Source organism: Lissotriton helveticus, chromosome 2_1 (genome assembly GCF_964261635.1).
Source record: "Lissotriton helveticus chromosome 2_1, aLisHel1.1, whole genome shotgun sequence".
Lineage (NCBI taxonomy): Eukaryota > Metazoa > Chordata > Amphibia > Caudata > Salamandridae > Lissotriton > Lissotriton helveticus.
Window position 1 is genome coordinate 990,489,672 of NC_136059.1, and position 22,043 is coordinate 990,511,714.

Consider the following 22,043-nt stretch of genomic DNA (forward strand, 5'->3'; position numbering starts at 1 on the left):
TATTTAATGCGTTTTACTTAATCTTTCTTTTACAGATCAACATGAAAGACCAGCGAAACGCTAAATATATTGAAAATCACATTTCAATGAATGATTTGAGGGCCTTTGTTTTTGAAAGTCGGGAAGATATGGAGCTATTTCTAAAAGAGGTAATACCAAGCCGATTTTAGGTGTTTGGTAGCCATAGGGATTTTGACAAGCATATCATAGCTCATCCACTTTATATTTGAAAAAGGATTCAAATCTTTGAGTAATTTCATGTTAATAATGTGGGGTATGCAGATCCAAAATTGTATTTGACTTGACAAAACAATATAAATTGAACAGTGAATAAATGCTTACTGTAGTACACTTTAGATTTGTGCAGTCTAATACAACTTTACTAGTGATATGTTTTTTAACCCATAGGCCCATAGGAATCAATGGCAATTACCGAATCGGTAAATACCGATTCGGTAATTACCGAATCATACCGATTCTGTAAAAATAACCGAATTATTTCCTACATCTCATTTACCGAATCTAGAATACCGAATCGGTAAAATTCGGTATTCTAAAGTCGGTAAATGAGATTTACCTACATCAGGCCCTAAGTTTCTCAAGCTCAACCTAGAGAGAAAGGGCAGATGCAGTCAAGGCCATTGAAATAGCCAGGTTCTTAATTTCCGTCTGAAACCCATGTGATTGGCCAGACACAAATATGCAGATATAGGGAATTCTACTGTTGAGCTGACAGGTAGAAGAAAAGTCTGCCTCCCTGATACTTTGGTGATCTTGGGGATCAACAGTAGGTTCTGCAAGCTTGAGCGAAGGTGGCACGTGGGAAGGGAGTGAATAACTTTTGGTTTAAGATGTCTTTTATTGATTTTCCACAAAAGAACAATGAGCCAGTGTGCTCCACATCCACAATCATCGGGTAACAACCCGGCATAGTACTATCGTGCAGTTGGCAAAAGGAACAATAAACTTGAATACAAAACCCCCCTCCCCCCTCCTCCTCCTCCTCCTCCTCCTCAAAGAAAAAGGTGAACTTGCGCAATAGGGATAGTGCAGCCCAATAGGTAAAAGTGGAGTAGTGTGGCTCACTGGTTAGAGGCAGCAGGCCTGAGAGCAGAAGTCAGCCCGGGACCAGGGTTCAATTCCCGACGCGGCAGGGTCGTGGACCTTGGTCGGCGGACTTGATAATTCTCGCTTCGGTGCTTACTCTAATCAGGGGTTCCACTCGGCAACTCTGGGCATTAGCTTGCCTAATCTCCACAACGGCCCCACCAATTCCGGGGATGCCTGGCTCCACCTTGGGGACTCCCAGCAAGGGACCATCCCACAGGGAAAGCCAGGACGGGTTCCCCAGAGTTATACAGCGCCGGGACGCCCCGTTGCTGGGGCAGCTGTGTGCTTTACAAGTATACTACATTTACATTTACATAGGTAGGCCCAGAACAGCTAAGGATCAAGTGTGTCAGGAGTGGGCGCCAGTGGGGGATCTGTCAAACGTAGTAATCTAAGGTATTTGGGACATGTGAGTTCTGTAAACTCAGATTGCAAAAGTGCTACAAGAGGGGTCCTGAGTTCGTGGAAGGAGGCCTCCAGATTGGTCAGGGAAAGAGAAATCTTTTCCATCCCCAGAATGGACCACAATTTGTGTAACCAGCCTAGTCGAGTGGGAAGCATCGTGGAGCCCCAGTGTGTTAGGACGTTCTGTACTGCTGCTCCTAAAGTCGCCTCTCCAAGAGTGAAGCGGGAAGGTGAGGTCGTTGGGGAGGCCAAGAAGGATATAGGCTGGGAATCTTGGGATCTGTGTATCTAATTGGGAGTCAATCTCGTCTAGTATTTGTGACCAATATGTCCCCAGGGAAGGCAGTCCCAGAGCAAGCGAGTAAGAGTGCCCAGCACGCCGCAACCTCTCCAGCACAACGGGCTACGTGAGGGATTGCTCCTATGGAGCCGTACAGGCGTCAAATACCAAGTGGCCAATTTGGTGGCTGTTTCAATGGATTCCACATTGCGAGCTGTGCGACGGGCCCAATGGGAGATGTCCTTCCATTCCTTCGATGAGAGTTCCCTTCTCAGTTCACCCTCCCACCGCGATTGCCCAGAGGTTTTCGCAGTGTCTGGGGGGGGCCTCATAAATTTGTACAGGTCTGACGTCAGGCGTGCATCGCTGTGCCTCGAGATTAACCACTTCTCAAATGATGTAAGTAACCGCTCCGCACCCTCCTGCACCCCCTCCTGCAACACCCAATGTCTAATCTGGAGATAATGATATCGTTCTGTTTCGGGAAGCCCAAGATCAGTGCGGAAATCCTCAAACGGGCGAAGGCCCGTAAGATCAAAGAAATGCCCGATGGAGTGAGTAGCATCTGTCGTCCAATGATGAAAGTCTCTATAGTCAAGGCCAGGTGTAAAGTCCGGGTTCTTCACAAGGGGTGTGATGGGGGACGGGAATGTTGTATGGCCTCTAGCAGTCACAGTCCTGTCCCAACCTGCCATAATGAGCCGGGTCACCTCTGATAGATATAAACTGTGATGTTGACTCTGACGGGGAAGAAAGGGGACCCCCCCCAAAGAGTGCGAGCCGCAAGAGCTCTGTCTATAAATAACCAATGTGACTCAGGTAGAGACCATTCTACCAATGCCCATAGCTGAGCTGCCCGCCAGTACGCCAAAAAGTCTGGGATCCCTAGACCTCCCTCCAGCGGATCTCTGTAGGTGAGATTGCGGCGCATCCGAGCTCTTTGTTCCCGCCAAATAAATCGCTCTATGTCCCTCTGCAGGGTTCGTAGGACCCCAGTGGGAGGCATCAATGGGAGAGTGTGAACGAGATAAAGAATTTGAGGCAACAACACCTTCTTCACCGGCGCTATGCACCCTATCCATGAGAGGGAGTGAGGCCTCCATTTACGGAGTGAGGCTCGCACTAGTTTCAATAGAAGTGAGTAGTTCATTTGTCTGGTGAGAGAAACAGTGGGGGCCACCCGGAGGCCCAGATATGTGATGCCGTCCTGGACCCATTGAATTTGAAATACCCGCTGAAGGAGTTCCAACGTCCCAGGCTCCAGGGACAAGCTAAGAGCTTGTGACTTATGCACATTTATCTGAAAGCCCGATGCCATGGCGAATTGAGCTAAGTCATCCAGGAAGGCCGGCAGGGATTCTCGAGGACGCTCCAGGGTCGTCGCCAAGTCATCGGCATTAAGACAAAGTTTGTGCTCGGACTCTCCAAAAGACACCCCTCGGATCGATGGGTCATCCCGAATAAGTTGGGCTAGGGGCCCCATATATAGGGCAAAAAGCAGCGACGACAGCGGACAGCCCTGCCTAGTCCCCCTATGTATTGGAAAGGCCGCTGACACCACCCTATTCAACCGCACTGTAGCTGTAGGATTAGCATAGCACTGGAAGATCCAGGCTATGAAATGATCAGGAAGGCCAAAGTGAATCAAGGTTGCTCGGAGATACGGCCAATGGACCCTGTCGAACGCCTTCTCGGCGTCGACAGAGAGGATCATGCGTTCAGCCAGGAAGCGCTCGGAGCGATCCATCAGATGGAGAAGTAGTTTAGTATTATCCGAGCATTGTCGTCCGTAGACGAAGCCTGATTGATCCGGGTCTATCAAGCCGGGGAGATATTTGGAAAGTCGCCAAGCTGCCGGTAAATATCTTTTTAAGTCCACGTTAAGAAGTGATATTGGACGGTACGAGCCACAGAAACAGTAATCCTTCCCAGGCTTGGGTATTACAGGTATTAAGGCCTCTAACATAGTGGAAGGGAGAAGACCCTGTTGATCCGACGGAATTAAAAACGCAGGTGAAAATAGGGGGCAACTTTCCACAAAATTTCTTATAAAAACCTGAAGAGAACCCATCGGGCTGGGAGATTTGTTATGCTTAAGACGGGCAATCGCAGAGATAACCTCCTCCACTCGAATGGGGGCTTCCAGCTCCGCTGCGTGGGACGGTAGCAGTGTGGAAGTGGCTGCTCTCTGTAAGTACCGAGTCGGTTCAGTGTCAGGCAATACCTGAGCTGAGTATAATGATGCATAAAATTGCCTAAATCGGTCCATGTCCCCATCTAAGACCATGTTAAAGTCCCCTCCCAACAAGACTGTCCGGTCTGGCAAACCCGTCATGTCCTGAATGACCATCTTAATAAAACCCTCCTGGCCACTATTGGGAACGTAAACCGAGGCCAGTACAAACGTGTGAGTGTCTAAAATAAAGGTGTAGGCCAGAAACCGCCCCTTAATTTCAACCTGTTTGCTACCCACACATCTTGCGAAACGGGAGGAGACCAAGAGGGCAACCCCTGCTGTCTTAGAAGTGGCGGATGAGAACATTTGAATTGGAAATGCCCTTGATCGAAGGCGGTGGTTACCGGCCATTAGGAGGTGTGTCTCTTGAATTAAACATGCGGGCGGGAATCTAAAGTTGCAGCAGCTAACCGCACTCGTCTGAAGAACCTAGGACAAGTAAAGGGGCCTAGTAGGTGAGCCTGTCCTAACATCGTAGAAGGAGGAGATAACCCCATAAACAAAGGAAACACTGAAAGAAATACCCTGAACTAACCAAACAAGAATAACTGTCATGAGTAGAGTTCACAAATGTCCCAGGCGAACCGCCTGTGGTGAGACGTGGGATGGATAGCAGGAGCCCCGCTGCCCCCTCCCCAACCCGGACCTGGCCCAATCAACTGGAGTGGAGTGGTCCCACCGGGAAGCTGGAAGAGAGAAGCAAAGATAGAGGACATTCAAAACGGAAAGTGCCCATATAAGTCAGCAGAAGTGAGGGTGGAGTCCTCTGATAAAGATCGGAGAACTGCTGAGCGTTCCTTGGCCATAGCTTCTGTGTCTGGGCGAGAGACCGGCAGTGAGCCCCCCACTCTCCGCCATCGGCTGCCGTCCTCGCGTCGAGCGGGGCTGACGTGCTTCCCAGGACCGTTGTGGCCCGCCCCCGGGATGGCCAAGAGAGAGGACGCTTCCTCCATTGAGCAGACTTGGCGAAGTTTACCTTCCCATTTAAAAATGAGCCTGAATGGGTGCCCCCAGAAGTATGCAACATCCTTAGAGCGAAGGAATGTGGTGATAGGCGGGAAATCGCGCCGTTTCTGAAGAGTGGAGGCAGCTAGGTCTTGGAAGAGGAGCGGTTTGCATGAGCGGAATTCGATAGGGTGCTTAGACCGTGCCTCACGCAGAATGCGCTCCTTAAGTTTGAAACCATGAACACATGTCAGAATGTCAGGCGGTGGAGCCGTCGCCGATCTCCTGAGGCCCATTCGGTGTGTGCGATCCAGTCGGATCTCCTGGTCAGGGGGACCTCCCAAAACGTGGCGGAACAGGTCCACGACAAAGGCCTCTATATCCGGAGCCTCCAATCCCTGTGGAACCGCTCGTATCCGGATGTTTCTACGAGAGCGGTTCTCCAGGTCCTCTGTGTGGGATTGAAGAGCTAAATGTTGTTCACATAGGTGTAGCACCTCCTGTTGAAGCTGAGACACCTCTTCGTCCATGACCGCCGTCTGGTTCTCCAAGTCATCTACACGTCCTCCCACAGAGTCAATATCTCGGATTTCGTCCGTAAGATCCTTTTTCATAGCATGAAACTCCATGCTCCGGTATGCAAAGAGCGACTCCAGGACAGTGCTTGTGACAGGTCCATCGGCCTCCGCCAGGTCCTGCCGGTCTGCGGCCCCACCCGCCCGCCACATAGTGTCTGCTCCCCCAGTTCCGGATTTGAGAAATAAGTCTTTGACGGACCTGTCTTTTCGGCTTCTGGAGGCCACCATGTAGAAAGGCCGCGTAGCTGGTTGTAGGTAAGGGAGCGCTAACAACGCCAACCCACGGCACCCAGCACTCCTTGATGGTGTTCCTAATCCAAGGCTGTGGAGCGCCCCTGCCACCAACCACGTTCCAATGACTGATCTCGTCTCTTCGCTTTAGCTGCTGGCCTCTGGCAACACAGGAAAGGCTCTCACAACAGTGGCATCTCACACAGTAACCAGGGGCGACCCGGTCACACAGCTGGAGTTAATGTCCGTAGGCAAGGGCTAAGCTGAGCCCCCGGTCAGTCGTCAAGATCTCTGAAATCAGACCCGGGCTCTCACGAAGGATTCCAAGATGGCAGCTTCACCCTAACTATCTGTGCCTCAGCCTCAATGTCTAGCAGAGCAGAAGGGGACACGTAGAGCGGGACCAACTGTCCCAGCCGCAGTGTTGCTGGCCATTGATAGTAGCTGCGAGGTGATAGGTAGACAGGCCCTCAGTGAAAATGCGAGGAGTACTGCGCAGATGTCCCCGACCAGGGGTATCCGGAGAGTTGGTGCCGCCAGGCCTTGCTCACCTCCACGAGGTCACTCTAGGCCCGCCCTCGCTACTCCCAACGTCTGTAAGCCAGTCAAGTCAAGCGGGCCCCGCAGTGAGGTCGCCTGTGTCTCACCGCTGTCCCAAAGGATGTAGGCTGGTCCCAACCACCCTCACTGTGGCACACTAGTTGCTGGTAGGAGCTACAGGGACACATACAGTGGCGCAGAAAAGCCCTCCAGAAGACGACGTGCCAAGCCAGTCGCCGCCAGGCCCCGCTCACCTCTCAAAACCGTTCCAGGCCTGCAAACGCTGCTCCCAACTGCTGCAGGCCAAGCAAGCACCGCCGTCAGTGCGCCTGAGTCTCGCTGCTCCCTCAAGCAGCCACGATCCTCACCGCAGGAGTGCAAACCTCAACACCCGCAGCCTAGAAGGAGGCACGACAGGAGCGGCGGGGCCCACTCGGCGTCCAGACTCCCCGCAAGCAGTTGCACACTCCAGGCAATCACCGCCGCAACCCCTCAGAAGCAGGCCCGTGCCGCCATCTTGATGTTGCCAGCTCGTGGGTCTTTAAGGGTCTGGTCGCGGGACAGCGCCGGCCCGCACTGCCGCTGGAACCCACCAAGGCAACGTGGGTCCACAGCAGCCATCTCTGCTCCTGCTCGTCACGACGGCCTCTGCCGGCAGTCCTTCTCCATGCACACCCAGCCCCGCGGGTCCTCAGGCGTAGGCGGCCACCGCCATCTTGATGCTGCCACTAGTGGGTGCCGGGCGGCCCGTGGAGGCACTAAAATTTCAGCCGCGGCACAGATACGGCACCGCGATCGAAGCCGGGACCCACCAGGGCTACCGGGACCCTCAGCGGTATCCTCCGCTCCCGCCTTTCACAAGGGCCGCCGCTGTCAACTGCGCCCTCAGCGCGATCACAGGGCCAGGAGCCCGAAACCAGCCCCTACTGTCTGCCCGGTATCTCAGATGTGCAGGCAGGGATCACGGACAGCACCCAAGTCGGAATCTGCCGGTGGGGACACGCTGGACAAAGCTATGCAGGTAAGGCTCCGGCTGTGGGCAGGAGCGGCTAGCAGATACGTCCTACTCAGCCCCCATCTTGAACACGCCCCAGTGAATAACTTTTTGATGTAGAAAGAGCATGTGTTGTGTAGGCCTTTTTGTGAAAAGCAAAGGGCTTCATACTAGGTATGCTTACGCATCTGAAGCAAATGGAATGTTTTGAGGTGCTGTTTGATAGAAGATTCCATGGGTATGTCAAGAAGAATACTGACTTGTTCTGCAAACTCTGAAGAAGGTTTTGACGAATGCCTGAGTATAGTGAATTCCATAATCTTGGGGAGAAGAAATGAGGGCCTGCACAGCTGTTTTATGCAAGGATGTTGAGATCAAACTCCTGAGTATATGGAAACAGGAGGCAACCACACCACTGATTTTTGATTAAAATGAAATGTGATTGTCCAGTAGAACACCCAGGTTTTTTACATAGCTGGTAGTGCCTAAGAGGCAAACCTAGTGTTCGAGGCATATGAGCTGCAGATCACACACTATGCATATATCGCCATCTGGTGTTGGGCCCGGATGTTTGCAGTTTGTTATTGTCCTGGAAAAGTCTTTGGAATTCACAAGATAGGTGACTCCTTCTTTGGACAATAGTGCGCATGGGCATCGACTCCATCTTCAGATAGTTTTTTTCCGCCATAGGGCTCGGATGTGTTCCACGTGTTACAGTTCGGTATTGTTACTGAATTAACTTTCGACGCGCAATCCTTACCCAGTTCTTCGGTATTGTCTCTATCACGTTTTCCCTTTTGACGTGCATCTTCCCAAACTTCTACTTCGTTCCAGTCGACGAAGCAGGCCTTCGGGCCTAGCTGCGCCATCAGGCCTTCGTGGCTCATGGAAAGAACTACCTTCAAGAAATGTCCTCAATGTGGAGCCAAGTTTCCACATGCTGATCTGCATGAGGTGTGTAACCTCTGCCTTTCACCTGAACACGAGGCCAAAGACAGTCCGGCTTGTGCCTCTTTCCGCTCCAAGAAAACCATCCGGGATCGTCAAGCTTAAAGAAGCATGGCTCGATCATCAACATCGATACAGGATGACATCTTCCAGGAAGGCATCGATGTACCGGAGCAGGAGCAGATGGAAGAAAGCAGCCTTTGCGCCTCCGAAGCCAAGGAATCCGACGTCGAAGACATCACTCCGGGGCAACGGGTCGTAATTACTGACGTCGACCCTTACCCCCCACCTATCCAACCAAAGGCTTTGGTAACACCTTCACCTTCGGGCCCAGGTGCACACCATGAACAAACTTCCCACGTCCTGCCTTCGAGCTCAGCAGAGAAGTCTACAATTAAGCCTTCAGGCCACTCGGGACTTAGTCAGCCTTCTGTCTGTGCCAAAACCCCATCATCGGCACCGGCCAAAGAGAAACCGAAAGACAAGTTATTGTGTTCCTCCGCGCCGACGACCAGTTCCGCACTGGCGCATTCTGCACTCGAACCAAAAGACACTCAATCTTCGGATCCGAAAAAATCCTCGGAACCAAAGAAACCACTAGTTCCGAAACGCATCGGAACTGAAAAAACAACCGGTTCCAAAAACCCCCAGCACTTCCGATCCGAAAAAATCATCGGAGCCAACTAAGCAACTAGTTCCAAAGACTCCAACCAAACCTTCGGAACCCACAAAAACTCCTCAGACCAAAACAAAGGAGCATAAAATTAATTAAGACTGTGCCACATAAGCATTCGGACCCGAAAAAAACTACACCGAAACACCATGCTTCCGAGGAACTACTTTTTGAACCTGATCCTACACAAAAACTCTGGATATAGACCCAGAAACAGGTCATTTTAGGATTAGTCCTTCCAACAAAATGAAAATGGACAAACCTACACCATCTCCACTTCCCTTAAAGAAAAGAGACATTGCCACCTCTCCTTTAAGGATCGCTTTTCCACCTTCTCCACAAGACATTTCTCCTGTTCCATCTCCAAGAGCAAAAAAAACTCCTCCACCTCCATATATTGATGATACCACTGGTGACGAAGGAGATAATGAAGGTGATAATAACCAGACCCTATTCATTACATCCCAAATGATCCATGGGAAAATTATGGCACATCAGATGTTCCTGATGTACCACAGGAAAATGTCTATTCATCTAGACCATCCCCTCCAGAAGATACTATAGGTTTCACTCAGCTAGTACACAGGGCTGCACAATACCACGGGGTAAACTTACATACAGACCCCATAGAGGAAGTCTTCCTCATGGACACTTTTACAATATCCCAAAGGTTCACCTCTATTCTACCAATGCTAAAAGGGGTAATTAAACATGCTCCTGAAGTCTTTAAAGACCCAGTTAGAGCTAGAGTCATTAACCCTAGAATAAAGAAAAAGTACAAGGCCGCCCCAACTGACCCTTCATTCATTAAAGGACAGCTTCCATTAGAATCTCTAGTTGTTTCCAACGCCGGGAAAAGGGCAAACTCTCAAACATCAGGTGATGCTCCACCCCCTGACAAAGAGTTAAAACTATTGGACTTATCAGCCAAATGAACAGCGTCACAAGGAGCCAACATATGGAGGATTGCCAACACACAGGCTTTACAAGCTAGGTACGATAGGGCGCACTATGATGAGCTAGAGACCCTAATACAACACCTTTCAGAAGAATATAAATCAAAAGCCCATGATCTTATACAGGAAGGTAAAATAATAACTAATACCTCCATTTGCTGCAGATACAGCCTCCCGAGCCATAAACACCAGTGTCCTTTTACGCAGACATGCCTGGCTAAGGATATCAGGGTTTAAACAAGAGATTCAGACTACCATTCTGAACCAACCCTTTGACGAACAACACTTATTTGGACCTGAAGTGGTTAATCTTTAGAAAAGATGAAAAAGACACTGACACCGCCAAATCAATGGGAGCCTTGCAATCGCAAGCTCCCAGACGTTCCTTTTGTCGCTCCTATTATAGGGGCGCCTCTAGAGGCTTCAACACAGATAATGCCTCCACTTCATACAAAAGTCCCACACAAACCTCCTCTACCAGAGGTCATTACAGAGGAGGCTACAGGAGCAATAACAGCAAAGGTAAACGCAAAACTACCAATACTCGTGCTGCCACCACCTCAAAACAATGACTTCCTGTCGCTCTCCCCGGACCATTTTACTCCAGTCGGGGGACTATTAACTCAGTTCCTACCTGTCTGGAACAATATCACCACAGACAGGTGGGTGCGACAAATTATCCAATCTGGTTATTGCCTGAAGCTCACTGCCATTCCCCCAATATACCACCAAGACAGCGTCCAATGTCAGCAGAACATTTAGCACTTCTAAAACAAGAGGTGCTTTGCCTACTGCACAAACATGCATTAGAGCCAGTTCCTCTTCAGGATTCCCTTCTTGCAGGTCACGAGGCTGGATCCCGTCATTTCTCAAGTGGAGCAAAGAAGATAAAAAAAGCCAGCCACCCCTATCTCAACTCCTTCTCACAGGGAGGGGCGTAGACTGGACATTATGGGGAAGCATTTTTCATCCATGGCTGCAGTTACCGTCCGAGCACCCAACACACTAGCTATCACTAGCCGCTCCGATTGTCAGATCTGGTCTGATATGTCATCTATGCTAGACCTTATCCCTGAAGATAGGAAACAAGAAGCTAGGAAGATCCTCCTAGAGGAAGAGCGAGAAGTCTTTGAGACTATCAACTGTGCTATGGATATAGCCAACACAGGTTTCCGCCAGCTGGCAAGCGTAGCAGTTTTAAGGCGCCAGGGATGGTTGAATGCCCCTACCTTCAGACCTGAAGTCCAGAAAAAGATTTTAGACATGGCGTGTGATGGGGATTCTTTGTTTGGCAAGCACATTGACAAGGCGTTGTTGTCCATAAACACTGACACAGCAAAATCATTGGGCACCCTCCAATATAAAAAGATGCCTTTCAGAGGAGCAAAAGGACGCGGTTTTACCGCATGCAGAGGCAGTTGCCAAACCTATTGACTGCAATACAGGCAGACCTACCAGCCCCTTACTTACCGTCAGTCTGCTACGGCTGGTTTCTCTCGTCAAGGGGGCCACAAAAGAACTCCTCTGGAAGGAACCAATAATCAACACCAGGTGCCAGCCCCTCCTCACCCTTTCTGTGGGTGCGAGGATTTGCAATTTCTATCAACAATGGGAGAACATAACAATAATCCAATGGGTATTGGATCTGATAGACTTTGGTCATACATTAGAGTTCACAAAAAGACTTCCCACTCCTCCACCCAAAGCCCCCCCCTTCTTCTCATCTTCACTTATTGCACAAGGAGGCAGAAATCATGCTCTCAGAAGGAGGGATCGAGGAAGTTCCAACTCTGCAAAGGGGTCAGGATTTCTATTCCTGTTTTTTCTTAATGAAGGAAACAGGGGAGTGGAGACCAGTACTGGATCTCAAGAAGCTCCACAAGTTCCTAAGAAAGCAAACATTCAGGACGGTAACTCTGGCCGAGATCCTGGGTCGCTTCAACAAAGGAGACTTTATAACCTCACTCGATTGGGAAGACTCGTATTTCTACATCCCCATCCATCGAATACATCGAAAATTCCTCAGGTTTGCGGTAGCTGGTACCCACTACCAATTCAAGGTCCTCCCTTTCGACCTCAAATTGGCACCAAGAATATTTACAAAATGCCTCACGCCAGTGGCCGCAGTCTTACATTCTCAAGGTAACCAAGTATTCCCCTACTTGGACTACTGGCTTCTGAAGGCACCAACAGCAAGTCAAGCTACCAAGACCACAAAATGCATGTCTTGATCTGTTCAACAAGCTGGGGCTGACTGTGAACTTCAAAAAGTCATCATTTCTTCCTAGCGAAATCATACCATTTCTGGGAGTCTGGTTGGATACAGTCCAATGCAAAGTCTTTCTATCGGACAACGCTAGATAAGACTATGGCAGTTGGCTATGGCCATCTCAAGAAAAAAGTCTGTTTCCATAAGGAGGTACACATCGCTTCTAGGAATGTGCTCCTCAGCATTAGACCTAGTGCCCTTAGTCAGGCTCAAGATGAGACATCTGCAAGAGGAACTTCAACAACAGTGCCTGCAAACGTCTGGATCCTTTGGCTAGGAAAGCAGTAATGTAGTGGTGGTTCTACGGATAAAATCTTTCCAAAGGCCTCCCTTTCTTGCAAGAAATTCCAGACTACATTCTGACAACAAATGCCTCTGTGGGAGGCTGGGGAGGACACTTACAGGACCTCCAAATTCAAGGCAAATGGTCCAGTTCTCAGAAGCTAAAGCACATCAACAGTCTGGAGTTGTAGGCCATATGCCTTTCTTTATAAGCCTTTCTACCAAGGATAACAGGTACCTCCGTACTGCTTCATACGAACAATAGGACAAGTATGTTCTACATCAACAAACAAGGGGGAACCAAGTCTCTCACGCTTTCGCAGGAAGCGCAAGAATTATGGAACTGTACAACGGAGCATGGAATGTCTCTCACAGGCGAGAACGTTCCAGGCTTGCACAACACAGTAACGAGTGCTCTCAGCAGAGCAACAGACAATTGCCATGAGTGGGAGCTCAGCCAATACCAACTGGACAGTAGTTGCGATATGGGGGAAACTAGCACTAGACCTGTTTGCTACAGACGTCAACACCAATTGCCAGTCCTATGCCAGCAGGTTTCCACTCCCGTAGTCTCAGGACAATACCCTTTCTATGCAATGGCCAAGGGATATAAGTCTACACCTTTACCGCATCCGATTGATCCCCAGAGCTAGACAAATAAGGACAGGGTCCAACTGTACCAGAATAGAACTCCTGGAGTTTCTGGTAGAGTATGAGAAGGATCACCCCTCCCCTGAGGAGGAAGACTCCCAGGGAGATGGGGAGGGTAGTTAAGTGAATGAGGTCTTTAACCCCCCACCACTTAGTGATGCAAGGAACTTTAAGCTCCCCATCTCCAAGCCAGGGAGTAGAGGGACTAGACACTACAGACGTAGGCTAGACTCTGCGCAAGACAATGAAGACAACTTCACTGAAGAGAACAACCTTTTAGCAAGGTTGACCTAGAGACTAGAGCTAGAGAATAGGCTCCTAACCTTAGAAAAATAGAGAGCAGATATGGGCCTGGGTCACATCAGTGGTAGCAGTCATAATAAGAATCAAGAGAGAGAAGGATCATATGATTGTCCCTAAATTTGAGGATGGTGATGACATCACTAAGTGGATCACAGCCTTTGAGAGTGCTAGTGAGGCCAGAAAGGTCGGGGTGGGGCGGGGGCACTCCTTTGAGAACTGTTCTATGGTAAGTGCAGAGACTGATTTCCTACCGTTACTGGGGCAGAAGCAAAGTCCTATGAACTCATGAGGGCACCCTGATTGAAGGATTTGGATTCACTACTGAGGAGTGCAGAATTGAATTCATGGGTGCTCAGAAATCCCAGAATCAGTCCTGTGTTGGAGATTGTAGACTGCTCAGTAAAAACACCAGGTGACTAGTTGACTGGAAGTAAAGTGCAGAATTATGAAAGACTTTATAATTTGTTTATGAAGGAACACATTTTAAGTAACTGCATCAATGAAAAGTTGTATCAGTATCTGGTAGACCTAGGTCCAATTTCTCCCCAAGAATTGGGATGAAGGCGGACTACTGGGTCAAGACAAGGGTAAGACCACCACTGGGGTTGACCAAACAAAAGTGGTCACAAAGCCTCCCCAGGGGAAAGAGGGTGGGAAACCCAAAGAAAAAATACAAAAGTCTTCCAAAGGCCCCCAAGATACTGGTCAGGGGGGTGTGCCCAAGAACTCTTCCCAGCCCACTAGTCGGTACAAAGGGAAAATGTTAATCCTGCAAAGGCCTGGTGTTTCCGCTATAACAAGAAGGGACACAAACTGGAGATGCTGCTTGTTGCAACAAACCAGCCCCTACTCCCTCACCAGTTTCTACTTGTGTGACAAATCTCCAGATGGGATCAATAGTGTGCCCAGAGCAAATCAGGGTTCACACTGAAGCTGTTTTAGTCTCTAAAGGGGAGGGAGGATCAGCCACTGCAACTGTCTGTCCCCCAAATGTAAAGAAATACCTACAGTACCCCTTAAATGGGATTAAGATAGAAGCCCTGAGGGATACAGGTGCCAGTGTCACTATGGTGAGAGATGCACTGTTTTCCCCAGAGCAATACCTGACTTGAAAAACATATCCAGTTACCAAGGCTGACAGTGTCACCACTAAACATCCCATGGCTATGGTGATGTTAGACTGGGAGGGGGGTTGCTGACCTTAAACAGGTAGTGGTCTCTCCAACGCTTACAGCTTCCTGTCTGCTTGGAATTCATCTGGAAACCTCAGCATGGGCTGCGGTAGAAAGACAGACACATTCAGCATGCTGCAAATCCCTAAGATAGTGTGTGTGTGTGAAAACAGGAGCACAATGCCTAGCACAGGGTGAAAAAGGAGAGTTGGAGCCTGAAATGATGGCCCAACCTCCCAAGAGAAAAGGTAGGAAGATTGGTGAAACAGATTCCACACAGCAAAAAGATCAGGACCCCAATCCTCAGGGAGAGGACTTGTCAGTCCCAGAGGGAACTGAGCCTATGGAGCTTGAGCCTTAGGAGGTAGAGCTATTGGGACCACAGAGACCCTCTAGGGAAAAGCTGTGCCTTGGGCAGCAGGTCTGCCCGACTCTTGAAGGCCTGAGGCAGCAAGCTGCTGCACAGAAGCAGGGAGATGTCAGTGGCTCCCACAAAGTCTATTGTGAGGAAGGACTATTGTACACTGAGGCCAGAGACCCCCAAACCTGGTGTCACTAGGAGAGTGGCAGTGCCTCAGTTGTATAGGGAAATTCTACTCGCTGTAGCTCATGACATCCCCCTAGCTGGGCATCTGGGCCAGACCAAAACTTGGCCCCAGATATCTCAAAAAGTGAAGGAGTTTCTAAGCTCCTGTGTTACCTGTCAAGCCAGTGAAAGGAGGACACCCAAAGTCCCCCCCCTGATCCCACTTCCAGTGGTTGGGGTACCCTTTGAGAGGGTAGGTCTGGTCAAAGTTGGTCCACTTGAATCTCTGACAGCCTCAGGAAACAAGTTTATACTACTAGTAGTGTAGTATCATGCTACTAGGTATCCTGAAGCTATTCCCCTTAGGACTGCCACAGCCCTATGGTAGCCAAGGCCCTCATTGGTTTCTTCACCAGGGTAGGGTTTCCTAGTATCAGACCGAGGTTCCAACTTCATGTCTGCATACTTAAAGCACATGTGGAATGAGTGTGGAGTGATCTATACGTTCACAACACCTCACCACTCACAAACCAACGGTCTTGTTGAGAGATTCAACAAGGCATTGAAAGGCATGATAATGGGGCTCTGTGAAAAGCTAAAAAGGAGATGGGGTGTTCTGTTGCCTTGCCTATTTTTTTGCCTTTAAAGAGGTGCCTCAGAAGGGAGTGGTGGTTTCATCCTTTGAACTTCTGTTGGGCCACCCTCTAACGGGGCCACTCTCTTGTGCGGGAAGGATCGAAGAGAGCACCATCCTGTACCAAAGCAAGATGCGGTGGACTTTGTACCAAGCCTTAGTTCCAGGAAGACAGAGTACGTGCAGAAAGCATCCAAACACCTTGAGGCCAGCCAGGATATCCAGAAGCTCTTGTATGACCATGAATCTGCACTGGTAGAATTCCACCCAGGGCAACAGGTGTGGGTTTTGGAGCCAGTGGAACCAAGGGCCCTCCAGGACAATTGCAGTGGCCCTTACCCAATCCTAGAAAAAAATACAGTGAGGTCACCTACCTGGTAGACCAGGGCACTAGCATGTCCCCCAAAAGGTGATGCATTTGAACCGCCTCAAGCTCTATTGTGACAGGGCTGATGTAACCATGCTGATGGTTACTGGTGAGGATCAGGAGACGGAGAGTGAACCTCTCCCTGACCTCCTCTCTTTCAGCCCCCAAGATGGGTCAGTAGATGGAGTTGTCTACTCAGACACTCTCTCTGCCCAACAGCATGCTGATTGCAGACAGGTTCTGAACAGTATGCCCAGCTCTTTTCCTTGACCCCTGGTCAGACACCCTGGTGTACCCATGATGTGGACACTAGACAGCTTGCCTGTCAAAAACAAAAATCTATCACCAGTCTGACCAAGTCAAGTAAAGCATTAAAGCTGAAGTCCGCTAGATGCTGGATTTGAGGGGTCATTGAGCTTTCTGGGAGTCCCTGGGCCAGCCCAGTGGTCCTAGTCCTCAAACCTCATCCACACAGTGGAAAAAGAGAAATTAGGTTTTGTGTGTACTAAAAAGGCCTCATGCTGTGACCAAGACAGACGCTCATCCCATCCCCAAGGCTGATGAATTGATAGATAGGGTAGGGGGTGCCAAATACCTAAGTACCTTTGACTTAAATGCAGGGTACTGGCAGATTGGCACGGCCCCTAGATCAAAAGAAAAGCTTGCATTCTCCACACCTGATGGGGACGTCCACTTCACTGTGATGGCCTTAGGTCTAAAGAATGCCCCTGCCACCTTCCAAAGGTTGGTGAATGAAGTCCTTGCTGTGTTGGAAAGCTTTAGTGCAGCTTATCCTGATGATATTGCTGTGTTTAGCTCTCCCCGGCAGGATCACCTGGTCCTCCTGGGGAATGGTTTACAGGCCCTGCAAGCTACAGGCCTGACTATCAAGGCATCCAAGTGCCAGATAGGACAGGGAACTGTTGTGTACTTGGGCCACCTTGTAGGTAGAAGCCAAGTCCAAACCCTTCAACTCAAAATACAGACCATTCTGGATTGGGAAGCTCCACCAACCCAGACCCAAGTCAGTGCATTCATTGGCTTGACTGGGTACTATAGGAGGTTTGTGATGTGGTATGGGTCCATTGTGACCCCCCAACCCCCTCACAGAACTCACCCCCAACAAGATGCCCAAGAAAGTAAACTGGACAGTTGACTGCCAAAAGACTTTTGACACCCTAAAAGAGGCAATGTGCTCAGCACCTATTCTCAAGGCTCCAGATTTCTCCAAGCAGTTCATTGTCCAGACTGATGCCTCTGAGCTAGCGATATGAGTGGTCCCATCCCAGACCAATTAATATAGACAATTCCAACCTGTGGCTTTCATAAGCAGAAGGCTACTTTACAGGGAACAGCTTTGGAGTACTTTTGAAAGGGAGGCCTTTGCTGTGGTTTAGTCCCTGAAGAAGGTGAGACCATACCTGTTTGGTACTCCCTTCCCAGTTCAAACTGACCGCAGACCTCTCAGATGGCTAATGCTGATGAAAGGAAAAACCCCAAAACATTTTGAGTTGGTCCATATCCCTACAGGGAATTGGCTTTACAGTGGAACATAGACCTAGGACTGCACATGCCAATGCACATGGCCTTTCCAGATTTTTCCACTTTGATAATGAAGACTACCTTGGGAAAGGTTAGTCTCTTCCTCTTTCGTTTGGGGTGGGGCTTGTGTAAGAAAGTGCCCCTTTTTGCATGGTTACCCCCCACATTTTGCCTGACATCTGATGCTTCCTGACTTGATGTCCCCTGGGTCCCTGCCAATCAGGAACCGAAGAGCTGTGCTGACCCAGGAAGAAGAAAAGGACACCAACTGCTTTGGCCCCAGCACTACTGTCCTGACCCGTCTGTGACCTGCCTATAGCAAGAACCCCGACGAGTCCTGTAACCAGCATCCCCCAGAGCCTGGAGGACCTGCCCTACAGCCATCTTACAGACTTTCTTGAGCACCAGATATGCTCATGCAAAGACTCACCCATAGAATCTGGATTCCTGCGATTTTGCGATTCTGCACCTCTCTTCACCTGACGCCCCTGGCCCAAGTTCGAGTGGCCCAACACCACGAGGAGGTCTCCCCAGCGATCCTGACCTGGGATCTAGTGATCCTCGACCTCCCTCAAGCTTTGATACGACACCTGCAGCCTCAACCTGAAGGGTCCCCCGACCAGAGCCGGAGAGAAAAGTCAACGCCAGACAATACCCCTGCACCCGACGCCCCACGGCCTTGGGTGGGCCAACTGACAGTGTCCAGGCCTCACCAAAGAATCCAACTTACCTCTCCAGCTGGTTGTTACCTTCAAGACGTCTCCGTGCCCGAGCCTGCAGTGTCTTTGCTGAACTGAAGATCTCCATTGACATCCATTGGATCCCAGATGTCGTTTTGACACTCTGCACCCGTCCGCCCCAGTGCTGCTGGTGGTGCGAATTGAGTGCCCATCTAGACCTTGGGGATCCTTGGTCCTAATCCCCAAAGCTCTCACTCATACGTGTTGTACTTACCTGAGAAACCACTAACCCTTTTTCTCCCATAGGAATCCATGTTATGAGATTTTGGGCCTAAAAGGTTCTAAGTGTTGAACTGATGTTAGTATGGAGAAAAGATAACTAAACTGCAACGTCTAAAAAGTTTTACTGTGTATTGTGAGATCCTTAGATGTGGTATCTAGGTAAACCACCCCAGCACTCAATGTAATGAGAAAGTAATTAAAAAGTATCCTAAAAGTAATCACTGTGTAATTCAAACTGCTCTTTAAAGACATGCCAACCTGCAACGATTGCAAATCCATTCCAAAGTGTATTTCTGTGTAAAGGGTTACTATTGCAAGTACATTTTACCTACCTGTACCAAGCCTGCTTGGTTCTAGTAATAAAATACAAGTATACCTTTTTCCATACTTACCCAATTGGTCTTGATTCTCTCTGAGTGTGTGTAATCAGTCCTTGAGTGAGTTAATACAATACATGCTTAACACATCCTCTCAATAAGTGCTCGTCCATACTACCACTAAGAGACCTGTTAGTACTTACCTAATTTAGCCTCTGCTATTCTCTGGGGACTCCCTGGGCTCTGTGCACACTATACCTTACTTTGGTATAGTATATGCAGAGCTAGCTTCCCACAATGGACAACTGAAAATATGTTTGGTTTTCGCATTGGCCTTGGGACAGTCGAGCAGTACCTGAACCTATATCTTTTAATTAACAAGTATGCAGTGGCCAAGGAAGGCAAGGTTTAGCTAGCCTACATGGATCTGAGTTCAGCCTTGAATTGTGTCAACAGGTGAAAACTTTAGACAGTTATGAAAGACCTAGAGACAGAGCCCAGAGTTATGAACTTTTTGATGGCGCTTCATCTAGATGTAACCGCCAGTGTGAGATTTGGGCTAGCTAGAGAAACAACTGAAGCGTTTGGGCGAGGTGTATTACAGGGTTGCGATTTGCCCCCTCTTTTTTTCACTTTTTGTCAATTGGTTGGAGAAACATCTCCTGGACTCTAATGCAGATTGATCTAAGGTAGGCAGCTGCAGCATACCTGCCTTGATTTATGCTGATGACACCTTTTAATGGTCAGAACTGCGATTGACTTGCAGTGACTACTAGACCAGTTCTGTACTTTTATGAGCAGTTTGGATCTAGGTGCCAGTCATGCTGAAACGCACATAATGGGCTTTGAATCCATGGATAAGAAAAACAAGGCCTTTAGAATAAATACTGTTGAAATTAGCAAGGTTCCCTTATATCCATGCTGAGGAATACTTTTTGATGACATGCACCTGGGGCACCTAGAAAGCTAGCAGGGCAGCTGCTCTTTCAAGGAGCACTGAGCTGGTTCTAGCCTTGCATCTAGACTACGGCCCAAACCCATTAAGGAACTAATAAAATTCTACAAGGCCAAGTGCTGTCCAGGTACTACATTTGGACCTGGTGTATGGGGCATCTGTGTCCAAACCGGGCTGGAGAGAGTGAAAAATGACCTTATGAAAAGAACGTTAGCTGTACCAACATCCACTAGTAATTATTTCTAACACACAGAAGTGGTGTTATGGTACATGAATGATGCTACAAACACTTTGCTAAAGATATGGGCTAAGGAATAATAACTCTTTGAACCGATTAATAATAACTTGTTGTCTTAAATTGGAAAAGGGCATAAAAATACCTTGGACTGAATATGTGTTTGTGTGTCTGTCTGTCTGTCTGTCTGTCTCCCCGTCTCCCCTGTGTGGGGAGTGTAACAAGAATATGTACGAGGTTCACTCTTAACCTGGTTAGCAAGAACCTATATTTTGTGTGTTGATGACCCAGGTTAAGTATGTTCAATACCAATACATGCAAATTTGAGCATGGGCAAGAACGGTAGGTCTGGTCACATTTGTGCCTGGTCTCTCTTCCATGCATTTAGTTAAGAACAATTTACTCAGTGTTTTGGTGAATCCAATAGAAAATTAACCCAGGTTCTCAAACAAGTCGCCTAGGCTTGTTTGCACTCAAAATAAGCATTTGCAATGCAATAGGTCCCGCATTGTTTTAAAGTTAGAATTACTGGCGTTGCAATGGAAATATTTTTTTACTGTGTTTTGGAGTGGAGTGGAGTGGATGTATGTGATGGCAATTGTATGTTTTACAATGAATCTAAAAGGTCTAATGGACCAAGGTGACCTGATTCCGAACCAGGGTTCTTTTTCTATTGGATTCTCCAAACCACTGAGTAAATTGTTCTTAGCTAAATGTATGGAAGAGAGAACAGGCAAAAATGCGACTAGACCTACTGTTCTTCCCATGCTCTAATTTGCATGAATTGGTATTGAACCTTACTTAACCTGGGTCATCAACACACACCATAGGTTCTTGCTAACCAGGTTAATGGTGGACCTCGTACATTTTCTTGTTGCATTCCCCATACAGGTTACTTATGCAGCCAATCTACCTCCTTGCCCTTGTGATGGACGCTCTTCACAAAGCACGCTGCTCTTTATTCTTTATTTACACGTACTAGTCATCTCTAAGAAAACTGTTTATTTTGCCATTTGAAAACAGGCCACTTTTAGACAATGCAGGAGTGCTATGGAATTTTGAAAGACAGTGAGAATGTGTTACTTTATTGCAATTTCTGTACAGCGGGCTATATGATTATGATCTGCTTTGCTTTTATGAATTACTGTTTTAATTATGCCTGTTTTATGATTTGTGCATTTTATAACATTCTTGTATACTATGTATTTTGTTGTGTATGATTGATTTTATCTCTTGTGTGGTCACTGGATGACTGAATAAAGAGTAACACCTATTATATTCCCCATGTTTGGATGTGTTACCTTTCCCTCTTATTGTAAAGCGCTCTGATATCCTTCGGGATCAAGTTCGCGCTATATAAAACTTTATAAATAAATAAATATTACTAACCAAATATATCAATATTACACCCTGACTGCCACACTACTGTGACCTCTCCTCTGTGTAGTCCCTATGTCCCTTTGTTCTTATGTTCTTCCCCTTTGAGAGAAAGGCCCTTGCCATAAAATATCTGTTTTATGTAGCAATGCTTTTATCTGATTGGGATTACTATGCCCTTCGATTGTTCTGTCCGCTATCCTCGATGGACCTGCACTGTGGAGGTTTAACACACTTAAGCAAGGCCTACTTGCTGGATGTTGGGAGAGCAAATTCCTCTTATTTGGAAGGCCAAAAGGCGTTCCATTCGTGGCCAGAACCTGACCTGGCCAAGATAATAACCACCTCCTGCTAATTGTACAGATGAAAAAAAAATGCTTTTTCGCTGGGGCTGCCAAATTATCTCTTCACCATGTTGCAATGGCTAGAAAGATTTTTAGAGTTCTAATACTTTGATCAGGTTTGCTAGATTAACTCAAAACACGGCGCACAGTTTTTTCACGTGTGATTTTTGTTATTATACGCACGACTCACGAGTGGTTCATACAAGCACTT

General features: G+C 48.3%; 1 protein-coding gene across 1 annotated transcript in view; it reads left to right on the top strand.

Annotated features, from left to right (window-relative positions):
• Positions 1-22,043, top strand: part of SMC5 (structural maintenance of chromosomes 5) — a 699,122-nt gene that overhangs the window by 270,896 nt on the left and 406,183 nt on the right. The window contains exon 11 of the mRNA XM_078675750.1: positions 36-149. Coding sequence (XP_078531876.1) covers positions 36-149 — 114 coding nt within the window. The remainder of the gene's footprint in view (positions 1-35; positions 150-22,043) is intronic.